The sequence below is a fragment of the Mustela erminea genome, chromosome 1, assembly GCF_009829155.1.
Source record: "Mustela erminea isolate mMusErm1 chromosome 1, mMusErm1.Pri, whole genome shotgun sequence".
Classification (NCBI taxonomy): Eukaryota; Metazoa; Chordata; class Mammalia; order Carnivora; family Mustelidae; genus Mustela; species Mustela erminea.
In genome coordinates, this window is record NC_045614.1 from 215,303,910 (window position 1) to 215,330,885 (window position 26,976).

At 38.5% G+C, this 26,976-nt stretch overlaps 1 protein-coding gene across 2 annotated transcripts in view; it reads right to left on the reverse strand.

Moving 5' to 3' along the window:
• DSCAM (DS cell adhesion molecule) overlaps positions 1–26,976 on the reverse strand; it is a 766,451-nt gene that overhangs the window by 259,379 nt on the left and 480,096 nt on the right. For both annotated transcript variants that reach the window (XM_032355377.1, XM_032355385.1), the window contains one exon: positions 9,497–9,775. In XM_032355377.1, the coding sequence (XP_032211268.1) occupies positions 9,497–9,775 (279 nt within the window). The remainder of the gene's footprint in view (positions 1–9,496; positions 9,776–26,976) is intronic.

Below are 26,976 nucleotides of genomic sequence, written 5' to 3' on the forward strand. Positions count from 1 at the left end.
TGTTGAAGTTAGAATATGTTACACATGTGGTATAAAATGATACAGAAGAAAGTGTTTAAATAATAGCCTTTCATTTTAAATCACTGAGGATTGGAACCAGAAGGGAAGCTACTATTTATTGGTTTGAAGCCAGCCACTAACCTGTGACATCTACTGCTTTTCTATAGTCCCTTCCAAAACACCATCCCATTTTTAACAAAATTCTCTTAGTAGGAAGTTGTTATTTTGTAAAGTAAGTTTCTTAATTATTTCATTTCTGAGGAATTTTGAACCTTAGGAAGGTTATCTTTTAATATTTAAAAAAACTGAAGTACAATTTATATACAGCAAAATACATAACTTTAAAGCATATAGTTTGATACATTTTGACAAGTGCATAAATGCACAAAACCCACATCCCATCGAGATTTAGAATATTTCGGGGCACCTAGGTGGCTCAGTGGGTTAAAGCCTCTGCCTTCGGCTCAGGTCATGATCTCAGGGTCCTGGGATCGAGCCCCATATCCGGCTCTCTGCTCAGCAGGGAGCCTGCTTCCTCCTCTCTCTCTGCCTGCCTCTCTGACTACTTGTGATCTCTCTGTCTCTGTCAAGTAAATAAATAAAATCTTTAAAAAAAAAAAAAAGATTTAGAATATTTCCATTCACCCCAAAAGTTCTCTCCTTGTCAGTTCCCAAACCCCCTTCCTGCTGGCAACATTCTGATTTTTATCTCTATTGATTAGTTTTCTATCTTGGAAGCTCTTGTAAATGAATATAAATTGAATACATGACAAATATGTTATGAATGGAATACACTACTCTTTTCTATGTGTCTGGCTTCTTTTACTCAGTGTATTGTTCTTCAGAGTTGTCTGTATTTTGTGGGAATTCGTAGTGTATTCTATTTACATTTAAACTAATTATTATTGATAGGGAAGGACTTGTTCTGGACATAAACAAAATGTTTTCTCCATCTTGTTCTTTTGTCTCATTTCTTCTGTTACAGTGCTCCTTTGTGTGTGTGTGTGTGTATATCTCTCTCTCTTTTTTTCTTTTTAATATTGACACACTTTAATTTTGACTCCTTTCTCTTTTTCTTTTGTGTACTGGTATATTTTTTTAATTTATTTTTTATTTGTTTTCAGCATAACAGTATTCATTATTTTTGTACCACACCCAGTGCTCCATGCAATCCGTGCCCTCTCTAATACCCACCACCTGGTACCCCAACCTCCCACCCCCCGCCACTTCAAACCCCTCAGATTGTTTTTCAGGGTCCATGGTCTCACATGGTTCACCTCCCCTTCCAATTTCCCCCAACTCCCTTCTCCTCTCTAACACCCCTTGTCCTCCATGCTATTTGTTATGCTCCACAAATAAGCGAAACCATATGATAGTTGACTCTCTCTGCTTGACTTATTTCACTCAGCATAATCTCTTCCAGTCCAGTCCATGTTGCTACAAAAGTTGGATATTCATCCTTTCTGATGGAGGCATAATACTCCATAGTGTATATGGACCACATCTTCCTTATCCATTCGTCTGTTGAAGGGCATCTTGGTTCTTTCCACAGTTTGGCGACCGTGGCCATTGCTGTTATAAACATTGGGGTACAGGTACTGGTATATTTGTTATCATTTTTCTGTACACACCCATATCATCAGCACATGTAGGCACATTTTGTGCCTTCTATCACAAATGCCATGCCTTCTATTTCTTATTCTTGTCTAAGCACAAAGGCTATGACCAACTAAAACAGTACTGATAGAAAAGCTGAGAGCAGACCTGCTTATCTCATTCTTAATCATGAGGATAAAGAATAAAAACACTATGGATTTTTCCTAGGTCCCTTTTATTCTAGTGAGAGAGTTACAATTTTTTGTTAACTGGGAGGTTTTTTTTTTTTCTTAAATTAAGAATAAATATTGAATTTTAGTAAATTCTTTTCATCTATTTTAATGTGTGATTTTTCTACTTTATTTTGTTAATATAATAATATTATAATATATAATAACCTATAGATTAATTTTGAATGTTAAACCAAGTTTTTATTCCTGTAATAAAGCCCACTTTGTCATGAGATGTTACATTTTCTTTTATTGCTGATTTGACATGGTAGTATTATGGTAGCAAAATTATATTGAAATGTTATATTGACATAGTAGTATTACGCCACTATTTTTGCACCTATATGCATGAGCAGTAACAGTTTGCGAAATTTTTTGTGTGCCATGACTTTATCAACTTCTTTATCTTGAGGTGATGCTGTGTCTAAAAATTTGGGAACTCCTCCCTTTTCCTTGATTACCTGAAGGAGTTTGTATAAGGTGCTATTTTCCTTAAATTTTATAAAAACTTACAAATTAAGCTCTCTCCGTCTTCAGTTTTTGTTGGAAGGTTTTTATAATGAATCCAAACCTTACAACAGACATAGAGCAAGTCACATGTTCACTTTTGTATCTATTTGGATAATTTATATCTTTGAAATCATTGATCATTTGATCTAAATTATCAAATATGCTGGCATAAAATTGTCCAAAACAGTTCTTCACTGTCCTTTTAATTAATGGCTGTAGGAACTGCAGTTATGTTTGTCTTTGCATTAGTTTTCTATAACTGCTACAATAAATCACAACAAACTTAGTGGCTTTAAATAACAAAGCTTAAATTCTTATTGTTCAGGTGATCAGAATTCTAGAATGTGCATTCTGTAGTTGTTTGATATAATCTATAAATACCAACTAGGTTACTTGTGTTGTTAGTATAGTTTAAGTCTTTTTTTTTTTTTTTTTGCTGATTTTTTGGTGTTTGTACTATTAGTTAATAAGAAAGGAGGGTTGAAATCCCCAATTGCCATTGTTTATTCTTTTCAGTTCTATTCTGTAACCATGTGTTTGGATTTCTATTATTAGGAGTATCTGTATTTCAGATATTTATGTCTTGTTGATGAATTAACCCCCTTTATTATTTTAACATGTCCTTATTTGCCTAGAGTAATATTCTTTACCCTGAGATTTAAATTTAATTTAATATATATATTAATATATTCAATTAAGCTTTCTGAGATTTGTGTTTTATACAATTTTAATTTTTACTACTTATATTTCTTTATATTTAACAGGTACCATGCATTTGAATCTTGCTTTTTAATCATGATTGATAATTTTTCCTTTTTAATTGGTATGTTTAGTCCATTTATACCCAATGAAAGATTGATATAGTTGTATTTAAGTTTTCCATCCATTTTCCATCTCTCCTTTGTATTTTGTCCCTCTTTTCCTACTTTTTTCCCCCACCTAATTAAGTATATTTTAATGTTCACATATCTGTTTTGTTGGATTAATATCTATACCTATTTGTTTCATTTTTGATAATTGCTCAAGAGTTTGCATTGAACATATTTAGCTAACAACATCTATGTTCAAATAGTATCATACCACTTCATGGATAACATAGGATAAATTTTACAAGACTAAAATTCCACTTTCCTTTTTCCTGTTCTTTGTGATATTATTTTCTATTTTATTTTTGCATGTTACAAATTATTATTGTTTAAACTCCTAAATATTTTAAAGGAAATGAAAATGATAATAAGGTATATCTTATCTTTAGCCATAAATTTATTATATCAAGAAATCTTCATTCCTCTTGTACTCAGTTTCCATGGAATTATTTTCTTTTAGCTTCAAGAACATTCTTTAAGGGCGCCTGCGTGGCTCAGTGGGTTAAGCCACTGCCTTCGGCTCAGGTCATGATCTCAGGGTCCTGGGATCGAGTCCCACATCGGGCTCTCTGCTCAGCAGGGAGCCTGCTTCCCTCTCTCTCTCTCTCTCTCTCTGCCTGCCTCTCTGCCTACTTGTGATCTCTCTATGTCAAATAAATAAATAAAATTCTTAAAAAAAAAAAGAACATTCTTTAATATTTACTGTAGTTAAATCAAGCTGGTAATTAATTCTCTAAACTTTTGTCTAAAAATGTATTTATTTCCCCTCCATTTTTGAAGAATATATTTTGCTGGTTATAGAATCCTAGACTGATACATGTTCCCTTCCATCCCTCCTTTCAGCACGTTGAAGAGACTGCTCCATTCTGTCCTAGCTTGAATTGTTTCTGATGAGAAGCCTAAAGTTTTCTTACTTGGTCCTCTTGATGTAACCAGTCATAATTCTCTGGATACTTTTGACATTTTATTATTAGTTTTGAACAATTTAATTAGAATGTGCCATGGAATGGTTTTTCTTTATGCTTATTTTTTGAGAGTTCTATTGTTCATTTTGATATGTAGATTTATATTTTTCTTCACATTTAGAAAATTTCCAATCATTATTATTCAAATGTCTTTTTTCCTTCCACCTCTTTTTAAGAGTCTATGTATATGTTGGAATATTGGACATTTTCCCAAGTTTAGTGAGCCACTGTTGACTTTTTTCCATTTTCACCTCTCCATGAAAATACCTGAATAATTTCTCTTGCCCTCTTTTCAAGTTCAGTAATCCTTTATTCTGCAGTATCTAATATCTTTTTTTTTTTAAGATTTTATTTATTTATTTGACAGACAGAGATCTCAAGTAGGCAGAGAGGCAGGCAGAGAGAGAGGAGGAAGCAGGATCCCTGCTGAGCAGAGAGCCTGATGCGGGACTTGACCCCAGGACCCTGGGATCTTGACCTGAGCTGAAGGCAGAGGCTTTAACCCACTGAGCCATCCAAGCGCCCCTGCAGTATCTAATATCTTATTAAATAGATCCAAATGACTGTGGAAAGAGCTGAGATGCCCTTCAACAGACAAATGAATAAAGAAGACATAGCCCATATATACAGTGGAATATTATTCAGCCATCAGAAAGGATGAATACCCAACTTTTGCATCAACATGGGTGGGACTGGAGGAGATTATGCCAAGTGAAATAAGTCAAGCAGAGAGTTATCATATCATGTCAGTATCATATCATATATCAGTCAATTATCATATGGTTTCACTTACTTGTGGAACATAAAGAATGACATGGAGGACATTAGGAGAAGGAAAGGAAAAGTGAAGGAGGGGAAATCAGAGGGGAAGACGAACCATGAGAGACTGTGGACTTCGAGAAATATACTGAGGGTTTTAGAGGGGAGGGGGGTGGGTAGATGGGTGAGCCTCGTGGTGGTTATTAAGGAGGACACATATTGCATGGAGCATGGGGTGTAGGACATAAATAATGAATCTTGGAACTTTGCATTAAAAACTAAAGATATATTATATGGTGACTAACATAAAACAATAAAAAATTAGCCATTCAAAAAAAAATAGATCCAGTGAATTTCTCATTTCAGATATTATGTCTTTCAGATCTAGAAATTATTTCTGGTTCTTTTTTTAAAAAAAATATTTTACATTTACCTTCTTGCATTCCCTAAATATTCACTTACTGCACATAACTTTTCTTTTGAATCCTTGAAATGAGATGATAGTTGCTTGAAAAACTTGTCTGCTAATTCCAACATCTGCATGTCCATTAGTCTGTTTCTTTGTTTTTTCTTGTGTTTACAACTCACATTTTCCTCCTTCTTCACATATCTAGTTTCTATGTGTAACACATTATAAATACGCTGTTGAGAGTAATGATTTTGTTGACTTCCTTTAAAGAGTAATGTCTTTAATGTCTTGAAGACATTTCATTTACTGGTGAAGCTTTATCCTGTCAGTTCTCTCTTAAGGCCTTTGTAGGGCTTGTTTAGAGTAGTCCTTATTCCAGGGATAGATTAGCCCTCCTCTTAGTGGCCTCCCTAAGATTTTAATAGAATTTTCGTATGTTCTTTACTCTGGCTATTCAGAACTCCATTATACCCCAGCCCTGGGTAACCTCTGATGTCTTTATTGATCTCACATTTACCTGGTGTTTCTTCCCTGGTAGAGGTCATGCAGTCTCATCCTATGCACATGAAATGTATTCAGCTAAAGACTCAAAAGGAGATTTTTAGAAATCTTTCTCTGAACAGCTTCCTACTTCCCAGTATTCTGCCCTGCAAAATCCCACACCTCAATAGTTTGTAAATTTCTGTCAGTATTCTCCACCCAGAAAGATCACTGTTATCTACTTGGGCTCTGTATCCCTCTGCCATTGTTTGGAATGTGCCCCAGGCAGAAATCTGGGGTAAATTTTGGAGCTCAATTTATATACTTCCACTTTTTCAAGAATCACAACCCTTTGCCTCCTGTTCCACTGCCTGGAAATTGTTGTTTTATAAATTTTTCCCCAGTTTTATAGTTTTTTTTTTTTTTCATGATAGGCGTACAAATCCATTACCTGTTACTGTTTGATGGCCCCATTCAATAAATGTTATACTTTGTTTTTCAAGTTACTTGAACCAAAATCTGCCTCCCTGAAATTTCCAATCATTTCAGTTGGTTCTGTCTTTTGGATTACCCCCACAATGGTTCTTACCATAGTGCTTTTAATATATGTTATTGATGCAAAGAATCCAATCCCAATTCACTAACTCAAGGACTTTGATCCTGTAATTATCTCCTCTTTATCTTTACCACATATTTCTCTCCTCTCTACTGACTCATTCCCATTGGATGTAAGTTTCTCTTGTCCCATGTCCCATGTCCTCTTCAACTCCCTCTCTCTGTTTTTCTGCCTCCCATCATAGCAATGTCTCTGAAAATATTAAAATAATTGTACATATTTCCTTGAATTCCCACACATTAATTCGTCTCCCTTTTATGTTCATTAGCCACACTAATCAGACTTTCATTGCAACCATACCACTCTTCATGGTCATAAACAATGTCCATCTCCCTAAACCAAATAACCAGTTCTTATATTTCCTTTTTCTCTTTCCAGTGGGATTTTATACACATTATTACCTATGTTTCCTGATATATTTATTAATTTGCTTCCAGGGCACCACTTACTGGACATCTTTTTACTCTACAGCCTTCTCCTTTTCCCTGTTTCTTTTCCTGATTCCTAGAACTTCAAATGCTAGAATGTTTTGTTTTTCCCACATCATTGTTCACTATGTCACTGCTATTCTTTGCTTCTTCTCTACTTCTGTTAAAGACTTCTGTTTACCTTATTAAGCAATAAATGTTATTCCTCTTATTTGCAACATTCACTTTATAAACTTTTTTTTTTTTTTGCTTTGCCTCCAAAAGATATCTCAAACTCAGTTCCTTCCTCTTACTTTAACCATTGCCACCTTCATACCTTCATTAAGGGCACTTTTTTATCTTACTTGAACTTCCAAAATGGACTCTTAATAACTATCCCTACTATCTGGACCAGTCCATTCTTCAAACAACTGCTAGTGTTATAATTAAAAAGATAAATCAGGCCATGTCACTTACCTGGTTAAAGTCACTAAAGTCACTCTTCACATTTAGAAAAAATCCAGACTCCTAAAATAGCATATTCAAATAATTCAGAGTGTTAGGACTTGACTTTGCTGTATGCTAAGTCCACTTGGCCATTCTACTAATGCCTGAGCCCCACCTCCAAAGATGGCTCTTTAGTTAGTTTGGGCTGCAACACAGACATTAAGAATTTTAAATATCCCCATGTAATTCTAAAGTGTGATAAAATTTGAGAAACACCAATAAAAGATTTTGGGGGGGAATCAAAAGAAATACCTCAGAGATCTGAAAGATGGATCCACTCCTAAAGATTATGTTTCAATTGGGCTTTACTGGGACCAGAAAAGAATTATCAGTGTTTTCTTAAATCTGTTAAGAGATTCTATGGTTAAATCTAGATTAAGGATTACTGTCCCACAACATTTTGTCCTTGACTACTTCTCCAACCACTGACCTGCTCGTGAAGCACATTCCTTTTCTCAGAATTATCTTACCTCATTGGTGATTTAATGCTAAGTTCACAGAAGTTCATTTGCCATATTTGAAGAATAACCACATGGAGCCACTAATCAGATTGTGATCAAACACATCACCCCTGAAGCTGGGCTCAACTTCAGTTCATCTGACCTTTGCCCTTGGTTACCTTCCCTACAAGGGCAAGTGATACAAACAACATTGTGTACATTTTTGTCCAACATTTTGTTTTCTGACTTGCATCCCTCAGACAGATTCTTCAGGAGACAGGCTGATGTACTGCTTTGCCCTTCACAAATACTAGTAAGAGTCAATTTCTCTTATAAGAAAACATTTGGGAAATGGATACCGCACTGGCTTCCATTTTTATTTATCTTCAAAAAATGAGAAAGAAATTCATGTATTCCTATTCTTATACTCAAAAGCACAAGGTAGAAAGAGAAAAAATATCACTTGTATATTTAGCTTGTATGTGACTGAAAATATATTTTCTTGCTCAGGGAAAATCTTTTCTTTTCACAAACACAAAGTTGGTTTCTTCACATAAAATCTAAATATGCTTCAGTCTCTTTTGTTGGCAAGTACATAGAAAGTACATTACTCTTCAGCCAGAAAGGGAGAGATGTCATGAGAACACGGTCCAAAGATTAAGGAAGGACATAGGAATCTGTTGCTCAGAAAGAATCTGCTCAGATCTATCAACTATCTGGAAAATAATGAAAATCAACCTCTTCTAAAAGTTACTCTGAGAGCCCAATATTTGGAGACTTAAAAATGCTTAATAATTAACATTAACATAAGCCTTTAATTTTACACAGTTGCTTTTGCAATGTGGGTAAGAACTATACTAGGGCATGAATGCATGTAGCACTTAGAGAATCATAAAACCACATGTCAGTGCCCAACGGACTTTACAGAATACTAGCTGCTCATTTTGCAGATGAAGAGTAAAGTGCTCCTGGGAATTTGGTGACAGGAATACAGATTTGAAATAAGACAAATGCTTACATTTTAGATGCATTGAGTCCCCTGTCAATATCTTCTACAAGCTAGACCCCCCCATTTTAATTTCTAAATAAATAATCCCCTGTTTTGTTTGATTTAATAAATGTTGTTATAGTCTCTTAAATTAATGAGAGGTATAATGCTAAACAGAAGAGAGGAGCAAAACATGTTTCTAAATTGAAACTAACTTCACATTTCTAAAGCTAAAACAAACAAACAAAAAATACAAGAAGCTACTTTTTGCTATGTGTCAACTGTACTTCAGTTAAACGAATAAAAAAGTTACTATTTTATTATTCTTTAGAAAAAGTGTGATCCGACAAAAAATATTTGAAATTTTTAAAGCCATAACCTAAAACATAATATCATAAAAAGTGCTAAATAGAATAAACACAATACAGCAAGAGCTTATGACCTTTTGCGGCCAATGTAGGAAAAGCCTCGGTTGTTCATTAAACCCTAACCCCACCTCTTCCTGCACACATTTCTTAGTTGCTAATTATTTGGAGCTTCATATTTTAGGTAAATAAAATCTTGATTTGGTGTTAGTGGAGTTTGTAGTGGGGTTTATTTTAGTGGGATGACAGCAAATTCTATGAATTCTTATTCTTTCCTGTTATTTCAAGCGAACGCTCTCTGTGAGCATCGTTGAACTTGGCTGCGTTGACGCCACGCATCCTATGTCCTTGTCCTTACCTCTCACAATCAGCTGGCTTTGGTGCTCCACTGCTGCGGCCTCATTCCGGGCGATGCAGGTGTAATTCCCATTGTGCATGAGGGAGAGATTGGAAATCCGCAAAGAGCTTGTGAAGTCAATGTTGTCGATGGTCACCCCGAGGCTCGCTGGGATTGGCCGACCGTCCTTCTGCCAGGTGATCGTGATGGGCAAGTCCCCTGAGACCACAACACATGGGATAAAGACCCGCTGTCCAATGGAGAATCTTGGAAACTCAAAAGGTTGGATAAAAGGTGGAACTGAAAGAAAGAAGAGAAAACGTAAGAGAGGAAGGTGGGCAACAAACCGCGTGCATGCTCTCCGTTCTCTCTGACATGACATTGAAAGAGGAACACAGTTGCTGCTGTGGGATGTAAATACAGAAGTAGGAGAAGAGTGAAATTGTGCTATCCCGCTACTTGATTTTTCTCATCGTTCGAAATGAAAATCATGGCCTAATTTGTACCTCGGCAAACACGCTTAATTTATTTCGATAAACTTTTTAGAAAATAATCATTTTTGAATGAAAATATTTCTGACTCTGCACTCTTCATGTAAATGCTGTGAAAGAGGCATTTGGATTTGGTTTTCCTTAGGAGCTTTTGAAAATTATACGTTCAAGAAAAGATTTCTTTCCTGTTTCTCTAATATTAGCACAATCATTATCATTCTCCCTTTAATGCATTCCATGCCTTGCTAATAGGCATACTTTAAGCCTGTTCAAGAAGGGATTCTAATTTCATTGTTAAACCATTTTTTTTTTCCCCCTTAGGACTAGCATCCAACAAATAGCAAGTGTCAGTGAAAGAGACTTATTTTATGTTAGGATAATCACATCTCTACTCTGTACTCCTCAATTTTGCACATTCTACATTAAATGGTGAACTGATCCGTGGTCAGTTTTCTGTGCTGTTGTTATGTGTTGTCAATGAGGACAAAGTTATAGCCTTCAACCTGGCCATCCATGGACACAGCCAAGCTCAGTCTGGAAAGCTTTTTTCTGATTTAATTTCCCTGATAAACTCCTCTTCACCTTCTCACCTCAGGACAGTTTTTCTCAGGAACTTCCTGGATGGTCTCACAGGATTTCAGAGTCATTTCATGCTTAAAATGGAGCCAAAGAAGCCAACTTTGAATCCTACCTGGTCACTTATGGCTGGTGGGGTCATGAACAAGTTATCCATATGGTCTCCCTATCAACCCTATGGGGTTGTTATGCATAGTTTCACTTTGTAAAGGGGGAAACTGCTTCTTAAAGATACAACCTTACCCTTGGCCATAAATCTAGTTCACTAAAGAATGACAGCTCAGACCTTATCAATTTTATTTTAGAGACCTGGAAATATGCAAGACTGTCAACTGCAATCATTAAGCATGCAATAACTTAATATAAACCAGTTACTGTACCAGATGATTCCATAAAATTAAATCAGTAAGTAGTAGGATATCTGCAGAATTTGTTCACTAATCAATTATAGGTACATTTCAATAATCAGCTTGGCGGAGATTTAAGAGATCAAGCTGAGAAACATCTGAATGGAGGGGTGCTTGTGTGGCTCAGTCGTTAAGCGTCTGTCTTCCATTTAGACCATGATCCCAGGTGCACTGGACTCCCTACTCGAAGGGATGTCTGCTTCTCCCTCTCCCACTCCCCCTGTTTGTGTTCCCACTCGTTCTGTCTCTTTCTCTCTGTCAACTAAATAAATAAATAAAATCTTAAAAAAAAAATCTGAATGGAAACCATTCATTGAGATCCTGGTACGTGTTTGACGACCCTGTGTGCTGGGCACACAGCAATAAACATAGTACACCAGCCTCTGTCTGGTGGAGTTTTCATATACAGTCATAGGGAGCAGAGGTCAACAGAGCAGAGCTGTGGCTACTCTGCTATTTAATATTATTATGACTACAATTATTACTATATGCTTTCAAAAGCATTTAGGAGTAAGAACGCAGAACTGCAAACACAGTCAGAGTTAGTCTAGCGAGTCAATGGCTCAAGTTAGGTCTGACCAGAGAAACAAACAAATAAACAAACAAACAATTTAAGGTGCCAGTGCATTTCATGTCAAAACTGCTGACTTCTGACAGTTTGCTGATTTTCAATGGAGAGTTAGAGTTTTGGATCTGCAGTGAGTTGATCTGACACTAGGAGAAAAAAATCTTGGGATGAGCTTCTACCTGGGGCTGATAGAAAAGATCAGTTTGGATTAGACTATGATTATTCACAATTGATATTAGGCAGGAAAAGTGCCAACTTGTAGCAAAGGCGCTCGTATTTCTCTGTTGCCCCAAATGGCATAAATATTTACTACTGATGTACATATTATTAACGCTTAATAAACTACCTTTTCTTAAATAATTAAATACATTTCCTCTTGCTTGGTTCCTTACACATCAAAAGTTGGTCGTCAGTCTACTTAGACAAATCTAGGCACTCAGATAAACTAAGCTTGGTGCTTGTTATCTGAATTGCAGATCATTTTTGTTTTTAAGATGAGAACTCTGGACCCAGACCACCTGGGTTTAAATCCAGCTGTGCAACTAACTAACTCTTTCAACTCCACTCTGTGTCTCTGTTTCCTTATGTGTGGAAGGAAGGGGTTGTTGCGAAGCATGGATGAGTTAGCAGGGGGTTCACAAACTTCCAAGGACACCCGAATCCCTTGTTTAGCACAGGTTCTAAATTGTGAGCCTTAAAGGAGAGGAAAAAACAAAACGGTCAAGTTGAAAGATCACTTGGCAAGGGAAAGGACTCCATTTCTACCAGTTATAGTAGGGAGAAGAAAAATATAAGGATTTAGATCAAGAAAGAAAGTTAAGACGTAGCATACTCTCAATCTATTCAATGAGAACATAGTATGTAGGATGTAGAATATCAATGCTTATTAAATATAAGAATGTCTGCTTCTGAGAGCAAAATAAGGTTGTAGAACAGAGAAAGAGCATGTGTATGTTATTTTCAAGAATGGAGGCAAGAAGTAACTACTGAGGAATCATTTATTTGTTTGATAGTTTAGAGGCAAGTGCACCCGAGTGGGGGGGGGGCGGGCAGCAGAGAGAGAGGGAGGGAGAATCTTAAGCAGGCTCCGCACTCAGCATGCAGCCAACCATGGGGCTCAGTCTCATGACCTTGAGATCATGACCTGAGCCTAAATCAAGAGTTGGGTGCTTAACTAACTGAGCCACACAGGTTCTCCAAGAAGAATCATCATTTAAAAAGAAAACAAAAACAAATTCTACCCTTTCAAAATTTCTGGAATTCATTGGTTTATAGAATTCTAAGGGATATAATCATAGTCCCAGGAGTAAATTTCAGAAACTTGAACCCCAGAGTAACACTCCTGATGACCCATGCCTAAAGACCTACACCTCCAACGCAGTGAAAACAAGCATCAGGAAGCCCATGTGCTCACTCTCAACTGTGAATTGAGAGTGACTCAACTCTCCACTCTCAAACAGGAATGCCTTCCTTTCAACACGGTGCTGTGGACTATCACAACACTCAGATGTCTCATTCTTAGCCTAAACCCAAGGCTGAGAATGCAGACATGCTCATGTGGGCTCAGTGAGAAGGCAGAGTTTACAAACAAGGGGACCAGACATAAATTTATAAAGAGTAGACACAAGAACACAACATGCACAGCACAGCACAGCTGTGGGACACTGCCCTTCATTGCCAGTGTGTTCACAGCTAATACACAATCACAGTATATAATTAAAGAAAGTACTTTGTTACATACTCCAAATCACAAGTTAGAATTAATGTATTAAATGGAAAAAATGTGTATCAAAAACATTTTAGGGACGCCTGGGTGGCTCAGTTGGTTGAGCAGCTGCCTTCGGCTCTGGTCATGATCCCAGCGTCCTGGGATCGAGTCCCACATCAGGCTCCTTGCTCGGCAGGGAGCCTGCTTCTCCCTCTGCCTCTGCCTGCCATTCTGTCTGCCTGTGCTTGCTCTTTCCCCCTCTCTCTCTGATAAATAAATAAAATCTTTAAAAAAAAAAATTTTACAATACAGCCAGCCAAGGGATGCCTGGATGACTCAGTCAGCCAAAGTGTCTGCGGTCATGATCCTGGGGTCCCGGAGTCAAGCCCTGCGTTGGGATCCCTGCTCAATGGAGCACCTGCTTGTCCCTCTCCCTCTGACACTCTCCTGTCTTGTGCTCTCTCTCCATATCTCTCTCTTTCTCTCTCTCACTCTTAAATAAACAAATAAATAATTAAACAAATGAATAAATAAAATCTTTTTTAAAAAGTTAAAAGAAAATACAGCCAGCCAAGAATGTTGCTCTCAGCAAAACTATAATTCAAAAAGAAGTTTTTGTCTATTACTGAGAGTGGTGTGTTAAGATCCCCTACTATTAATGTATTCATATCAATATGACTCTTTATCTTGATTAACAGTTGTCTTATGTAGTTGGATGCTCCCATATTGGGGGCATAAATATTTACAATTGTTAGATCTTCTTGGTGGATAGATTCTTTAAGAATGATGGAGTGTCCTTCTGTATCTCTGACTACAGTCTTTAGTTTAAAATCTAATTTATCTGATACAAGAATCGCTACCCCAGCCTCCTTTTGAGGCCCATTGGCATGACAGATGCTTCTCCATCCCTTCACTTTCAGTCAGTTTTTTTAAACTTTTTTAAAAATTTTATTTAATTTTTTCAGTGTTCCAAGATTCATTGTTTATGCACCACACCCAGTGCTCCATGCAATACATATCTTCCTTAATACCCACCACCAGGCTCACCCAACCTCCCACCCTCCACCCCTCCAAAACGCTCAGTGTGTTCCTCAGAGTCCACAGTCACTCATGGTTCATCTCCCACTCTGATTTCTCCCCCTTCACTTTTCCTTTCCTTCTCGTAAAGTCCTTTATGTTATTTCTTATGCTCCACAAGTGAAACCATATGGTAATTGGCTTTGTGTGCCTGACTTATTTCACTCAGCATAATCTCCTCCAGTCCTGTCCATGTTGATGCAAAAGTTGGGTTTCACCCTTTCTGATGGCTGAGTAATATTTCATTGTATATATGCACTATGTCTTCTTTATCCCTTCGTCTGTTGAAGGGCATCTTGGTTCTTTCCACAGTTTGATGATTGTTGCCATTGCTGCTATGAACACTGGGGTACAGATGACCCTTCTTTTCACTCCATATCTTTGGGGTAAATACCCAGTAGTGCAATTTCAGGGTCATAGGGAAGCTCTATTTTTAATTTCTTAAGGAATCTCCACACTGTTTTCCAAAGTGACTTCACCAACTTGCATTCCCACCAACAGTGTAAGAGGATTCCCCTTTCTCCACATCCTCTCAAACACTTGTTATTTACTGTCTTGTTAATTTTGGCCATTCTAACTGAGAGACAGACTTTCCCAGATAAACGTAACAGAAATTCACTTCTAGGGCTGTCCTACAAGAGATATTAAAGGAATTAGTTAAGGTTGAAATGAAAGGACACTAGGCTATAACACAAGGCCATATGAAAGTATGCTGTTCTCTGGTAGAAGTAAAGGCAAATATAGAATATTGTATTATTGCAATTTTTATGTGTAAATTCACTTTTAATTCTTGTATAGAATTTAAAAAACAAAAGCATAAAGTCTACGAAACTGTGAATGGCTATACAACATTCAGAAATGCAGGCCTGGACACCAGGACCCTGGGATCATGACCCGAGGTCGAGGCGGAAGCTTAAATGAGTGAGCGACCAGGTACCCCCTAAATTTTCATAAAGTACCCCAAATCTTATATTTTGCATGCCTAAGTTATAAAATTGAAGGCAAAAAGTAAACCAAGTGATTAAAAAATGTTCATAATGACTTGCTAATGCCAAACAACCTGTTTGAGACACACTGCTGGCTTTATCTCATTCATTAGTTCACTTCTTAAGGTAAATCCTCTGAATCTTGTTGACAGTGCAAGCTTGAAATATCAGAGGACAAAAATCTGGAGTGTGGCCTACAACAGGTTGGGACATAACCTTCCTACACGAAGCATGTAAATACCTGCTAAATGTCACTGATTACCAGGTCTGTTGATACCATTCTCTGTGCCAGTGGGGCTCCTCTCTCCTAGGCAGTTGGGAGCCAGTGAATCCAGCCAAATGTTCATTTCAACTCTTTCTCTTTCTAAACTCTTAACGAAAATGTTGAGTTAGGCTAAGACATTTCTATGTCTTGTCCCTCAAGAATTAATTGTATATTCTTCCCCACATGGGAAAAAGGGAGCTTTTATTTTTGTCCCAGAGAGAAGTATGACATAGGAAATGAAACATGAGTTGGGTGTCAGCCAAACTTGGGTAATTTGCAGTGTCTTCCTGGTCCACTTTCTCTATGTCTGCGATTCTGTTTTTTCACGCATAAAGTGATGACAAGGAATACAATTCATGAGTATTGGTGGGGGCTTCCTGTAACATGCAGGCAGAGGACCAGGGGTGCACAGAAGCTGCTCAGTTTGCAGTGTTCTCTCTTTCCTTTCCCTAATTTCTCTCTCTCTCTCTCTCTTTTTTTTTGTTTGACCCAGAGCCCACAGTTCACTGGGAAAAAATCAAATACATTACGTGGAGTTGAGACACGTGGAGGCTGCACTGACACTGTTGTGTACAATTTCATTAACTCCACATTCATCATCTCTTCTCTAGTGGTACCTTAATGCCCTGGTCCTCCGTATAATCCCCAGGTTGACAGCTCCCGCTCTCAGACTGCTCGCTGCCTCAAGCCCGTGTTCTGGGCTACAGCCAAGGATGTTCTCATCTTCCCAGCTCCTTTTCCCCATTCCGTCCAACAAGCTCTCTCTTGTCCTTCAAGAAGTTTTCATGTTTTATACCTTGCATGCTTCATGAAATGTCCACAACTTGCATCTGCAAGTCCTGCCCATTATGGGAATGCGAATCCCACAGCTGATTTCTGAGAGTTCAGTCCCAATGACGTCTTTGGTGCCCGTCTCCCACTAGGCATGCCCCGGACAGGCAGAGGCTCCCAGGCCCATTCTATCCCCTGAAATGAAAGCTGTGGCTCTCAAATCACAAGGTTGATGAGTGTGTGTGTGTGACTTGTGAGTTAAGTACATCACTCAACCGTCTCTCCACCCATAAGACCTGTTATTTGTCTAATTCTGCTATTTGACGACATGTTTTGGATTCCAAAATTATAGATTACTGGCCCTATGCCACATAGTTCTCTACTCTGTTCAACAACATGATTAAACTCTTCACCACCCACTCCAAGAGTCTACTATTCAAGACTCTATAGTAGAAAGTATCCAGGATGGCACGTGTGTATAATGTGAGTACGGCAGTCTGTGCACATGCGTATTTCCTTAAGTAGAGTGACCCAGGAGGCAGAAGTCGTATTGAATTTATCTTTACTTCCCACAATTAGAGGAATAAATAGTGTCTTGTACATTTAACTGCATAATAGTTTTTGAAAATACAATGAGCGTGTGTTTACACTCTGGACATTAGACAAGCCTGAAGTTATGAGTGGAAAGGGAAACAGATCCAGAATATAATAATGTGATGATGATAAGGACAAAGGTAAGGCTGTGTTTCATGGTCTGATTAGTGTAAGGGCTCAGGACTTCTAACTTGAGGTTCCGCTGAGCTCACTACCTCCTACTGGTAGGGTGAGTTGGGGAGATAAATTCAAACCTATCCTTGCTTCTTCAGTATGGCCATCTGGGCCAATTGAGAACAGTTATGTGAGCTTGATCTCCTGAGCTAGAGCTGCTCCTAACTCACTATGAATTGTATTGCTAGTGCTGGGCCTGTGTCTGCTGGAGAATGATGGGTGTGAGGCCAAATTCAGGAGGGCATGATGTGGGAGTAAGAAGGTTATTGGGGCCAGAAGATGCTTAAGAAATCAGAGTCTTCCACATGTCCACATAAATGTGGGTTCCTGTAAAAGCCCTTCTAGGTGTATCTGTCTGTCTGTCTGTATCTCTCTCTATATATATATATAAAATATATATTATGTTATGTATAATATATATTAATAATTATATAAAATTATTTATATATATTATATTTACCATACTAATAATTGAACAACTTAATTCTAATTATATATATAGACACTGTTGTATGTAATTTCATTAACAATATATAACTTTATGTATATATGATCATATATATATAATTAGAATTAAGTTTGTTCAATTATTAATATAGTAAATATAATTTGAAATTATTTCTAAGTTAATTAAAAAACAATAATGTGTTCTCGGGAATAATAAATGCCACCATCTCTCCTTCTTATTGGTGTTTATAAAACACACACAAGTGGCGTGCCTGGGTGGCTCAGTGGGTTGAAGCCTCTGCCTTCAGCTCAGGTTGTGATCTCAGGGTCCTGGGATTGAGCCCTGCATCAGGCCCTCTCCTCAGCAGGGAGCCTGCTTCCTCCTCTCTCTATCTTCCTGCTTCTCTGCCTATCTGTATGTCAAATAAATAAATAAGATCTTTAAACACACACACACACACACACACACAAGTGTTTTATGAGACTATGAGTTCATAGATCCCATGGCAAAAGGACAATGAAGGTGGGTGCCTCATTCATCCAAAAATTCATACAACAAGCTATAAAGAGGTTAAAAACCTTAAATAAGTGGTTCAGCAATTCGCTGGAGGCCTACTGATCCTACACTGGTGGAAACCCCTTTCCCCGGTGCCCCGTCCTGGCCTTGCTTCCTTCCTGTTTCTCTGATGACCTCATCTACCCCCCACTCCGGATGTAAGCTCATACCTCTGATTCCCCCATCTACATTTTCAACCAAATTCCTTCTCAAGTTTCAGGCCTGCTTGTTTAGTTGTCTGCTACTGTCATCATCTTGATGTCCCAGAAGCATCTCAATTCCCAAACCAAATGTACTGGGTTTCCCTTGAAGCTTCATCTTCCATGCTCTCTTCCTGTCACAAAACCTCCCAGCTGCAGGAAGCTCAGAATGAGAAAAGCCTTCTTAGTCATGCATTTCTCTTTTCTCCAGCCACCGACCGTGGACTGCTGTGTCTCTTCAAATTCCTCTCTCAGTATCTCCTGGTCTGGCTCCTTTTCTTCCAAATATACAACCATCACGTTTTATTAAAACTTTTTCAACTGTGCCATAATGGGGCTCTCTGATTTTTTAATCTTTCTGCATGGTAATCCATCTTAGATATGTCAACCAGATTAATGTCCTAAAACACAATTGTGAGCCTGTTCTTCTGCTCATATCCCTCTGCCTCACCATTTTAGGGTCAAATAGAAGTTAACAAACACTACAAGATCTGATGCCTGTCTCTGCGCTGACTCATCCTGCTTGTCTCTACTGGAGACTTTTTGTTTCAACCTTATTGACTCTGCATGTAGGGAACTATGCCCACCCCCTAGTTCTGCCCCCCAACCCACCTGGACACCATTCTCAGCCCTACCATCTTATGATGTGAGTACTCAACTCATTCGTTAGCTACTTCAGAGACATTTTCAGGCTCCAGATCCCTTGGAGACTCCATTCCTTTGCTCTTGGAAGCTTTCCAAAATCCAGACTTCCGATCCTACCTCACCCCCAGAACTGGCTAGATGTCATCTTCCGTATTTCTAAAAGATCTCACACATGCATATTTCTCTGATGGTGTTATGTGGAAATCAGTGCTTTTCTTATTTGTCTATCCACTGCTCTCCCATAGTGAGCTGAAATATTTCTCACCCCGTGCTGCTTCCTTTTCAAGGCATCTGCTACCTGCTGCTGTGCCATAGTTATTGGTCTGTAGGTCCTCCCACTGACTCCAGCTCATTAACAGTAAAGGCACAGATATTACCCAAATAAATTAAAGAAATCACAGGAATCTAAAGAAGTTCTCTGGCTTACAAATTGTTTTGATGACAAAAGTCTAGTTCAATTAGACTATCATCATACACTGTGATCCTTTTCATTTCTTTTTTTTTTAAAGGTTTTGTTTATTTGAGAGGGAGAGCAAGAGAAAGAGCATGAGGGGGAGGGGCGGAGGGAGAGGAAGAAGCAGGCTGCCCACTGAGCAGGGAGCCCAGTTGCAGAGCTCCATCCCAGGACCCCGCATCAGGATCTGAGCCAAAGACAGACGTTCAAATGACTGAGACACCCAGGCGCCCCCCTTTTTGTTTCTTATTTGAAATGTTGGACTAATGTCATTATGGAAAAAGGGATCAATGTAAGGAAAATATATTTTTAGGAAAAGTGTTTAAGATGCATATCTCTAACTGTTTGGCATCTATGTGAGTGGCAGAAATTGATGCATATGGAGACAAGTGGCCCAGATTCCTTTTCAGGAGAGGATGTGTCCCCCAGATTCTGGGAATGATGAAAGGTAGCACTCTTTAGTTATCAGCCACTCTGAAGACTGTTCCAGGTACAGAGAGCCGTCTCTGGAAGGACAGGCTCTTTCTGGGGTGGCTACATCTGATGACTGACTGAGGAGGGAAATTATGCTCACAACAGCTCTGAAGGAAACTTCTTTTTTGGGAGCTCCCTGCAGGGATGCTATGGCTATCATCAGACTGTGTCATACTGCACCTCCTCCCTGTGCCCAGTCTTTCTTCCCTGCCCTCCTTCCACAGTGTTGATTGTTGGGTGTACTCTTAGATAAACACCTTGCACACAAAATTCTCTTTTAGAGACTGCTTCCTAGAGCGGAACCTGCAAGTTTGCCTCACCTAAAGATGAAATTCATCTACTGTCAATAACAAAACCAAATCGGTTTGTAACCCTGCCAGTACATGTTCCATCCATCCACCCATCCATCCATCTGTCCATCCATCCATCCACCATCTTGTTTTTATTCATTTCAAATTGTAACCAGAGGATAAACATCATGTGTAGCTGGGTTCTCTTTTAATAAGAGCTCTCTGTATTTGATTGATAGTATTTTCCTATTCTCCTGCAGAATAGAAATATTCTGTCATTGATAGAAGCCAGGAAAAAATAGTTTGAAAGTGTAATTTTAAGATTACTAGGGTGTCTGGGGGGGTTCAGTCCATTGAGCATATGACTCTTGGTTTCAGCTGAGGTCATGGTCTCAGGATTGTGAGAATGAGCCCTGCACTGGGCCCCATGCTCAATGGGGAATCTCTTTCTCTCTGTTTCTCTCTCCCTCTGCTCTGTCCCTCCCCACTCATGTGCTCGCTCACTCTCTCTCTCCCTAAAATAAATAAATAAATCTCAGAAATAAGATTACTGCTCATTACCTTAAAAAAAAAGTCTGTGTTTATTTGGTGGTTTGTCTGTACTGATTTAGGTGTCCCAAATTCAGCCAGTGTCCAGTACTGAAATTTTGTCTTTCATATGAGGTTATGCATATTCATAAGCTCACTAAAATATGTCAAACAGAAATAAAGCAAGTAAGAATTCAGTGCTAATATTGGAATCAGAGCTCAAGAACTCCCGAAAGTGTCAGTTCAGAAATACTAAAGAGCATGGTAAATATAAATCAGAACACACATATGTCTGGGAGCCCAACCATATACACACCCTGCATGCGCCAGATAAAGGGTTCCCAGCAGATGAGGTCTGAAGCATAAGGTCCTTAACCTGAACACCAGCCAACAGAGTGGTTCAGCTGACACAAAAATAGTGTAACTTTGGAATAAATCAGAGGCAAGGGCAAATAACTCTTCTATAATGATTTTCTGAACAAAGTACTTTGGACTTTACAGATTGTGAGAACCATAGAACCATAAATAGGACAACATAAGTAGAAAGGTAAGAAAAATAACTTTTACCCCCAGAATGGCTAAAAATTATCAATTAAACCCATAGGAGAAAATATAATTAAAGCATTTTAGGAAGAAAAAAATCCTAAGGCATAATGTAGAATTATAATGAGAAACAGGAGCTGTTGTTCCCATCAGCTGGAAAGTTACAAGTCACACATAAAGAAGAGGAAAGACAAATTGCATGGAATTTGGGGAGGGAAAAACACTAAAACTATCTCTGAGAAGGATGACAGCATTTCCTTCAAAAGCACTTTCAGGAAGAACAGGTCATCTCTGCTCTTTTCACCAATGGCTACAACAGGCTGTGTGGAAGGATTTGGGTGGTTTTGGGAGAGATTCTACTCCCTAGTCATGGGAGATGTTTCTTCATAGAAGGTGTTTCATGGCCATAGCTATGTCATGATGAAATAAGTACTTTCTTTAACATTTAAAAATGACGAACAACTTAAGAATTCATGAGAATTTCTGTATTTAATAATTAGAGTCACCTTGGACTGAGGAGGAAGCTAGGTTACTTTTCCCCTGCTTCAGGGCAGTAACAAGTTTACACAGAATGACTTGGTAATAAAACCGAGTAGTTTTCTGATGAACCCAAACTAACGTGCATCTCTGAACGTTAAAGAAAAGCTATTTGAGTCATCATGGTGTCAAGAAAATGAAATCTAGGAAGTCAGAGAGGGAGACAAATCATGAGAAACTCTTAACTTTAGGGAAAAAACTGAGGGTTGCTTTAGGGGAGGTGGGGAATGGGGTAACTAAATGATGGTCATTGAGGAGGGCATGTGATGTAATGGGCACTGGATATTATATAAGACTGATGAATCACTGACCTCTACCTCAGAAAATAATGATACACTATATGTTAATTAATTGAATTTAAATAAGATATTTAAAAAGAAAATTTACCCCAAAGATACAGATGTGAAAAGAAGGGCCATCTGTACCTCAATGTTCATAGCAACAATAGCCACAATCACCAAATTTGGAAAGAACCAAGATGCTCTTCAACAGACAAATGGATGAAGAAGAAATGGTCCATACATGCAATGGAGTATTATGCCTCCATCAGAAGGGATGAATACCCAACTTTTTTTTTTTTTCCATAAACATGGATGGGACTGGAGGAGATTATGCTGAGTGAAATAAGTCAAGTCAAGCAGAGAGAGTCAATTATTATATGGTTTTCACTTATGGTTGAGCATAAGGAATAACATGGAGGACATGGGGAGATGGAGAGAAGTGGGTTGGAGGAAATCAGAGGGGGAGATGAATCATGAGAGACTGTAGACTCTGAGAAACAAATTGAGGGTTTTGGAGGGGAGGGGGATGGGGGGTTGGGTGAGCCTGGTGGTGGGTATTAAGGAGGACACGTATTGCATGGAGCACTGGGTGTAGTGCATAAACAATGAATCTTGGAACACTGAAAAAAATAAAATAAATTTTAAAAATAAAATAAAATAAAATCCTAGAGCATGCTAAAAAGAAAAATAAAAATGAAGAAAGAAAAGAGAATAAAAAGAAAGAAAGAAAATGAAACCTAGCTTGTGTTTCACTAATTTAGGTAGAGAAAATACTCACCTAGATGGGTTGCAATTATTTTACCTGTGTTTGTGTCGATGGAAGCAAAGCCAGGTGACTCTAACCAGAGAGAATGACAGAAAGGCTACATGACAGAGATAGGCAAGGTTCATAAAAGGACTGGCATTCATTTTAAAACGTAGCTCCGCTTCCCAAGCAGCTTTTCTTACAAGGATTATCAGTGATAAAAGGTTATTTACTTGAGAATTATTTTCCATGACACTTAGAAAAGGTCATCCTTCTTTAGAAACTTGGTTATTAATTACAACTGACTTCAAGTTGCTGCATTTCTTGAGCAAAATGTTAAAATATGGGGCACTTGAGTGGCTCAGTTGGTTGAGAATCTGACTCTTAATTTCAGCTTAGGTCATAATCTCAAGGTCATGAGATGGAGCCCCACCCTCACCAGGCTCCACACTGGGCATTCAGCCTGCTTGGGATTCTCTCTCCGTCCCTCTAAAATAATGCTGAACTATGTCATAGTGAAGCAAGGGGATAAAAAGGTAGCTACACTATTTCAGTAAAGCTCTAAGTCAATTCAATTACTTTGATAAGTTTCAGGGCGCTGAGTTAGTGATATAATGAAGGAACAGTATTGTTCAGTGCCCGAAAACAGACAGATAGCATAATCATCCCTCTGTGTTCTATCTACACAATATTCACATCTGCATAATTTTGCAGAACTGGCTCTCCAGACAGTTAGGACAGCTGTGTGTCAGTGCACCACTCTCTGCTTCCTTTCAGTGTTTTCTTGGTGAGGACTCAGGCGAGGTGGGTTCAGCAGTTACAGGTTCTGAGTCCTTGAGTGAATGAGGGATACAGAGTGAAATCCTCCACATGTTGTCATCACTCCGAGATGACGTGAAAATTTGGGTCTGAAAAACCAAGGTGTTTTCTCTGCATGCCTAGATTAATATACATAAAAAATAAGTAATTCTTTCTGGAAAAAAATTAACAAATTCTGTGACTGAACTGAATAATTAGGGAAAAGAACTTCCTATGTATGAAAATACAATTGTAACATAGTTGTGACCATTTAGGATAAACAGATCATGCTGTAAATCTAACTACCGGTACTTGAGTGAGTCTACCTGGTACAGGGTAAAGGCAGAGAACAGGAAAAAAAGAGTAAATGGAAAATATGCGACTATTGATAGATGTAAAATCTAACATAGCTTTGATAGAAGATTAATTTAAGTAAACACATAGGTCTTAATTATGTGTCAAATGTCACATACACACACCACTAAAAACTGGATCCATGCAACATCCTAAAACAAACGGCTACAGAAAAACAAGAGTTGAAGAAATGGGGAAAATCTACCAGGAAGATGTGAAAAGGAGGTAGGCAAAAAGAGAAACTTTTCAATTATATAAGTCAAGACAAAAAAATCAGAGATTATGGCAGAAAATAGGTAAATCAACAACTACATTTAGTTACATTAACACCTGTTTGATAACTGATCAATAAAGGAACTTAAAAAACATAGAGATGAGACATAACACAATTACTGAACATAATTGAACACATACAGACATATTTATGTGCCACAAATATAAGAAAATGACAAATATAAGAAAAAGACAAACTTTAAAAAAAATAGATAAAACATGCATCGAGAAAGTTTCAGTACCTTCCACAGAACTAGAATCATCTCTGAAGACACCTCCATAGAGTCTTGGTGGGTGACAAAGAGAGGGAAGTGTGGGTTATTTAATAAATGATATTAGGAAGACTGGCTCACTATATAGAGAAGGAAGAAATTGATGCCTACTTGTACTGTATCTCCCACCCTCAGTGTGGATGGAAGACCTGAATGTGGACAGCGGAAATATAAACATAGAGTGAGTACAGAAAATAATGCTGGAGTAGATCTTCAAGGAACTCAGAGACTTCTTGATCCAGATCCCACGGAAGACAATCAAAGGTGAAGCGGAGAGCCCAGAGACAGTCTTGACAAAGATACTCACAACAATTTCTGTGTAAGAAGAGATGCGTGAAGGAACCAAGCGAAGCAGGAAGAATGATGGTAAAACGAGCAAAGGAAATTCATAGATAAGACTCCCAAATATCTAATAAGAATATGAAGAGGGTCATGCTCGAGCTCATTAGGAATGGAACAAAAGCAAATTAAAATAAAATCTACGCTCTTTAGATTTGCAGCGCTTGGAAAGGCAGATGATATCCAGAGATATGGGGAGATGTGGAGCAGAGATACGGGGAAATGTGACCTCTCCTGGGTGGCTGGTGGCAGCGTAAACTGGTATTTTGGAGAGCGCTCTGCCGTCACTGGGGACACTAAGTTAATATCACGCATGGGCTCACCAACAAGGATCTTCATCGTGTACCACACACAGAGTCAAAGGGCTGGAGGAAAGCCTAAGGGTTTACTTTTCATGCTTTAGTACACATTTATATGTATATCTTCAGAAGGGCATAAAAAGTAGACTTGAAATAAACCTATTAAGGGCACCTGGGTGGCTCAGTAGGTTAGCCATCTGCCTTTGGCTCGGGTCATGATCCTGGGGCCTTGAGATCGAGCGTCCTCACCTTGGGCTCCCAGTAGGGAGTCTGCTTCTCCTTTTCCCTCCCCCTGCTCAGCACCTCTTCTCTCTCTCAAATAAATAAATAAAATCTTTAAAAAAATAAAATATACATTTAAAAAATAAGCCTATTAAGTATGCACATGAGGAAGTGTGGACAAGACCAGAAGGAATGATAGCAAAATTGGTGGGTAGTTAAAAAAAAAAAAAAAAAAAAGCAAAATGTGGAACATGTATAAATTGATGATAATTATAGGGCATAAAGCAAATACTGACAAAACCGAAGTTCTCAGTGGGACAGTCAGCAGCACCTCTGGGGGATTTTGTTCACGAGCCCAAAGGAGTGACTTCACAGTAGGCTTCGGGTTATGTGAAAGAATGCTTATCTTCAGGATGGTGGTGACATTCCCATTCCCCTCTTCTGGGCATTAGAAAATGCCTGGAGGGCTAGGTTTCTCTGAGAGGGGGTGGCACATCCATCCACCCTCACAGATACGTTAGAGACAGTTTGCTGGAAGCAAAGGCTCAGCATTGGCCTTCTTCAGCTGACGTGGAGGATGAGAGCTGATGTTCAGTGCTGCCCTGGAGGGGAAAATGGGACCAGAGAGAAAAGGAACCGCGAGAGAAGGCAGATTTGTATCCAGCAGGAGGAGGAACTGTGTGGAGCTCGGCTGCACAGAATCAGTATGGGCTCAGTGCCTGGAGCCGTTGCAGAGAAGAGTCTGGAAAAATGGGCAAGGTGAGTACCACATGGTTGTCTCATGCACGTGAACTCCATGTTCACATACCTACCTGTGGCTCTATCTTTCTACCATCTCTTAATGCTATGTAGGCATCTCTATATTTATTCATGTCTATCTATGCATGGATATAATACACGACTTATGCATGGCGTTAACCCATGAGTCTGTTTTATAGTTATATATAAATAAAACATGCTTAGTGAAATAAGTCAAGCAGAGAAAGACAACTATCATATGATCCCCCTGATATGAGGAAGTCTTGATGCAACATGGGGGCTTAAGTGGGTAGGAGAAGAATCAATGAAACAAGATGGGATTGGGAGGGAGACAAACCATAAGTGACTCTTAATCTCACAAAACAAACTGAGGGTTGCTGGGGGGAGGGGGTTTGGGAGAAGGGGGTGGGATTATGGACACTGGGGAGGGTATGTGCTTTGGTGAGTGCTGTGAAGTGTGTAAACCTGGTGATTCACAGACCTGTACCCCTGGGGATAAAAACATATGTTTATAAAAAATAAAAAATTAAAAAAATAAAAAAATTAAAAAAAAATAAAACACACACATATTATTTATGTCATGTATCATGTGTGCACAGACTTACACAGTTGTGTTACGTACCAATCTACACAAAAGATCCTACTGTATGATCTTGAATAATTGAGAAGTGTTTTTGCTGACTTGAAATATCATCGGAGCATTATTGGTTAAGCACTACCTGAGGGTCTTTTACAGTGTGTATGTGTGTGTGTAGGTACGCATACATTTGTGTATATTTACAAAAAGACTGATTATGGGTTAGGCAGGGAAGGTGTAATAATTTTCCTGTCATTCTTTCTTTTTCTCATCTCTACTTAATTGTCTCCT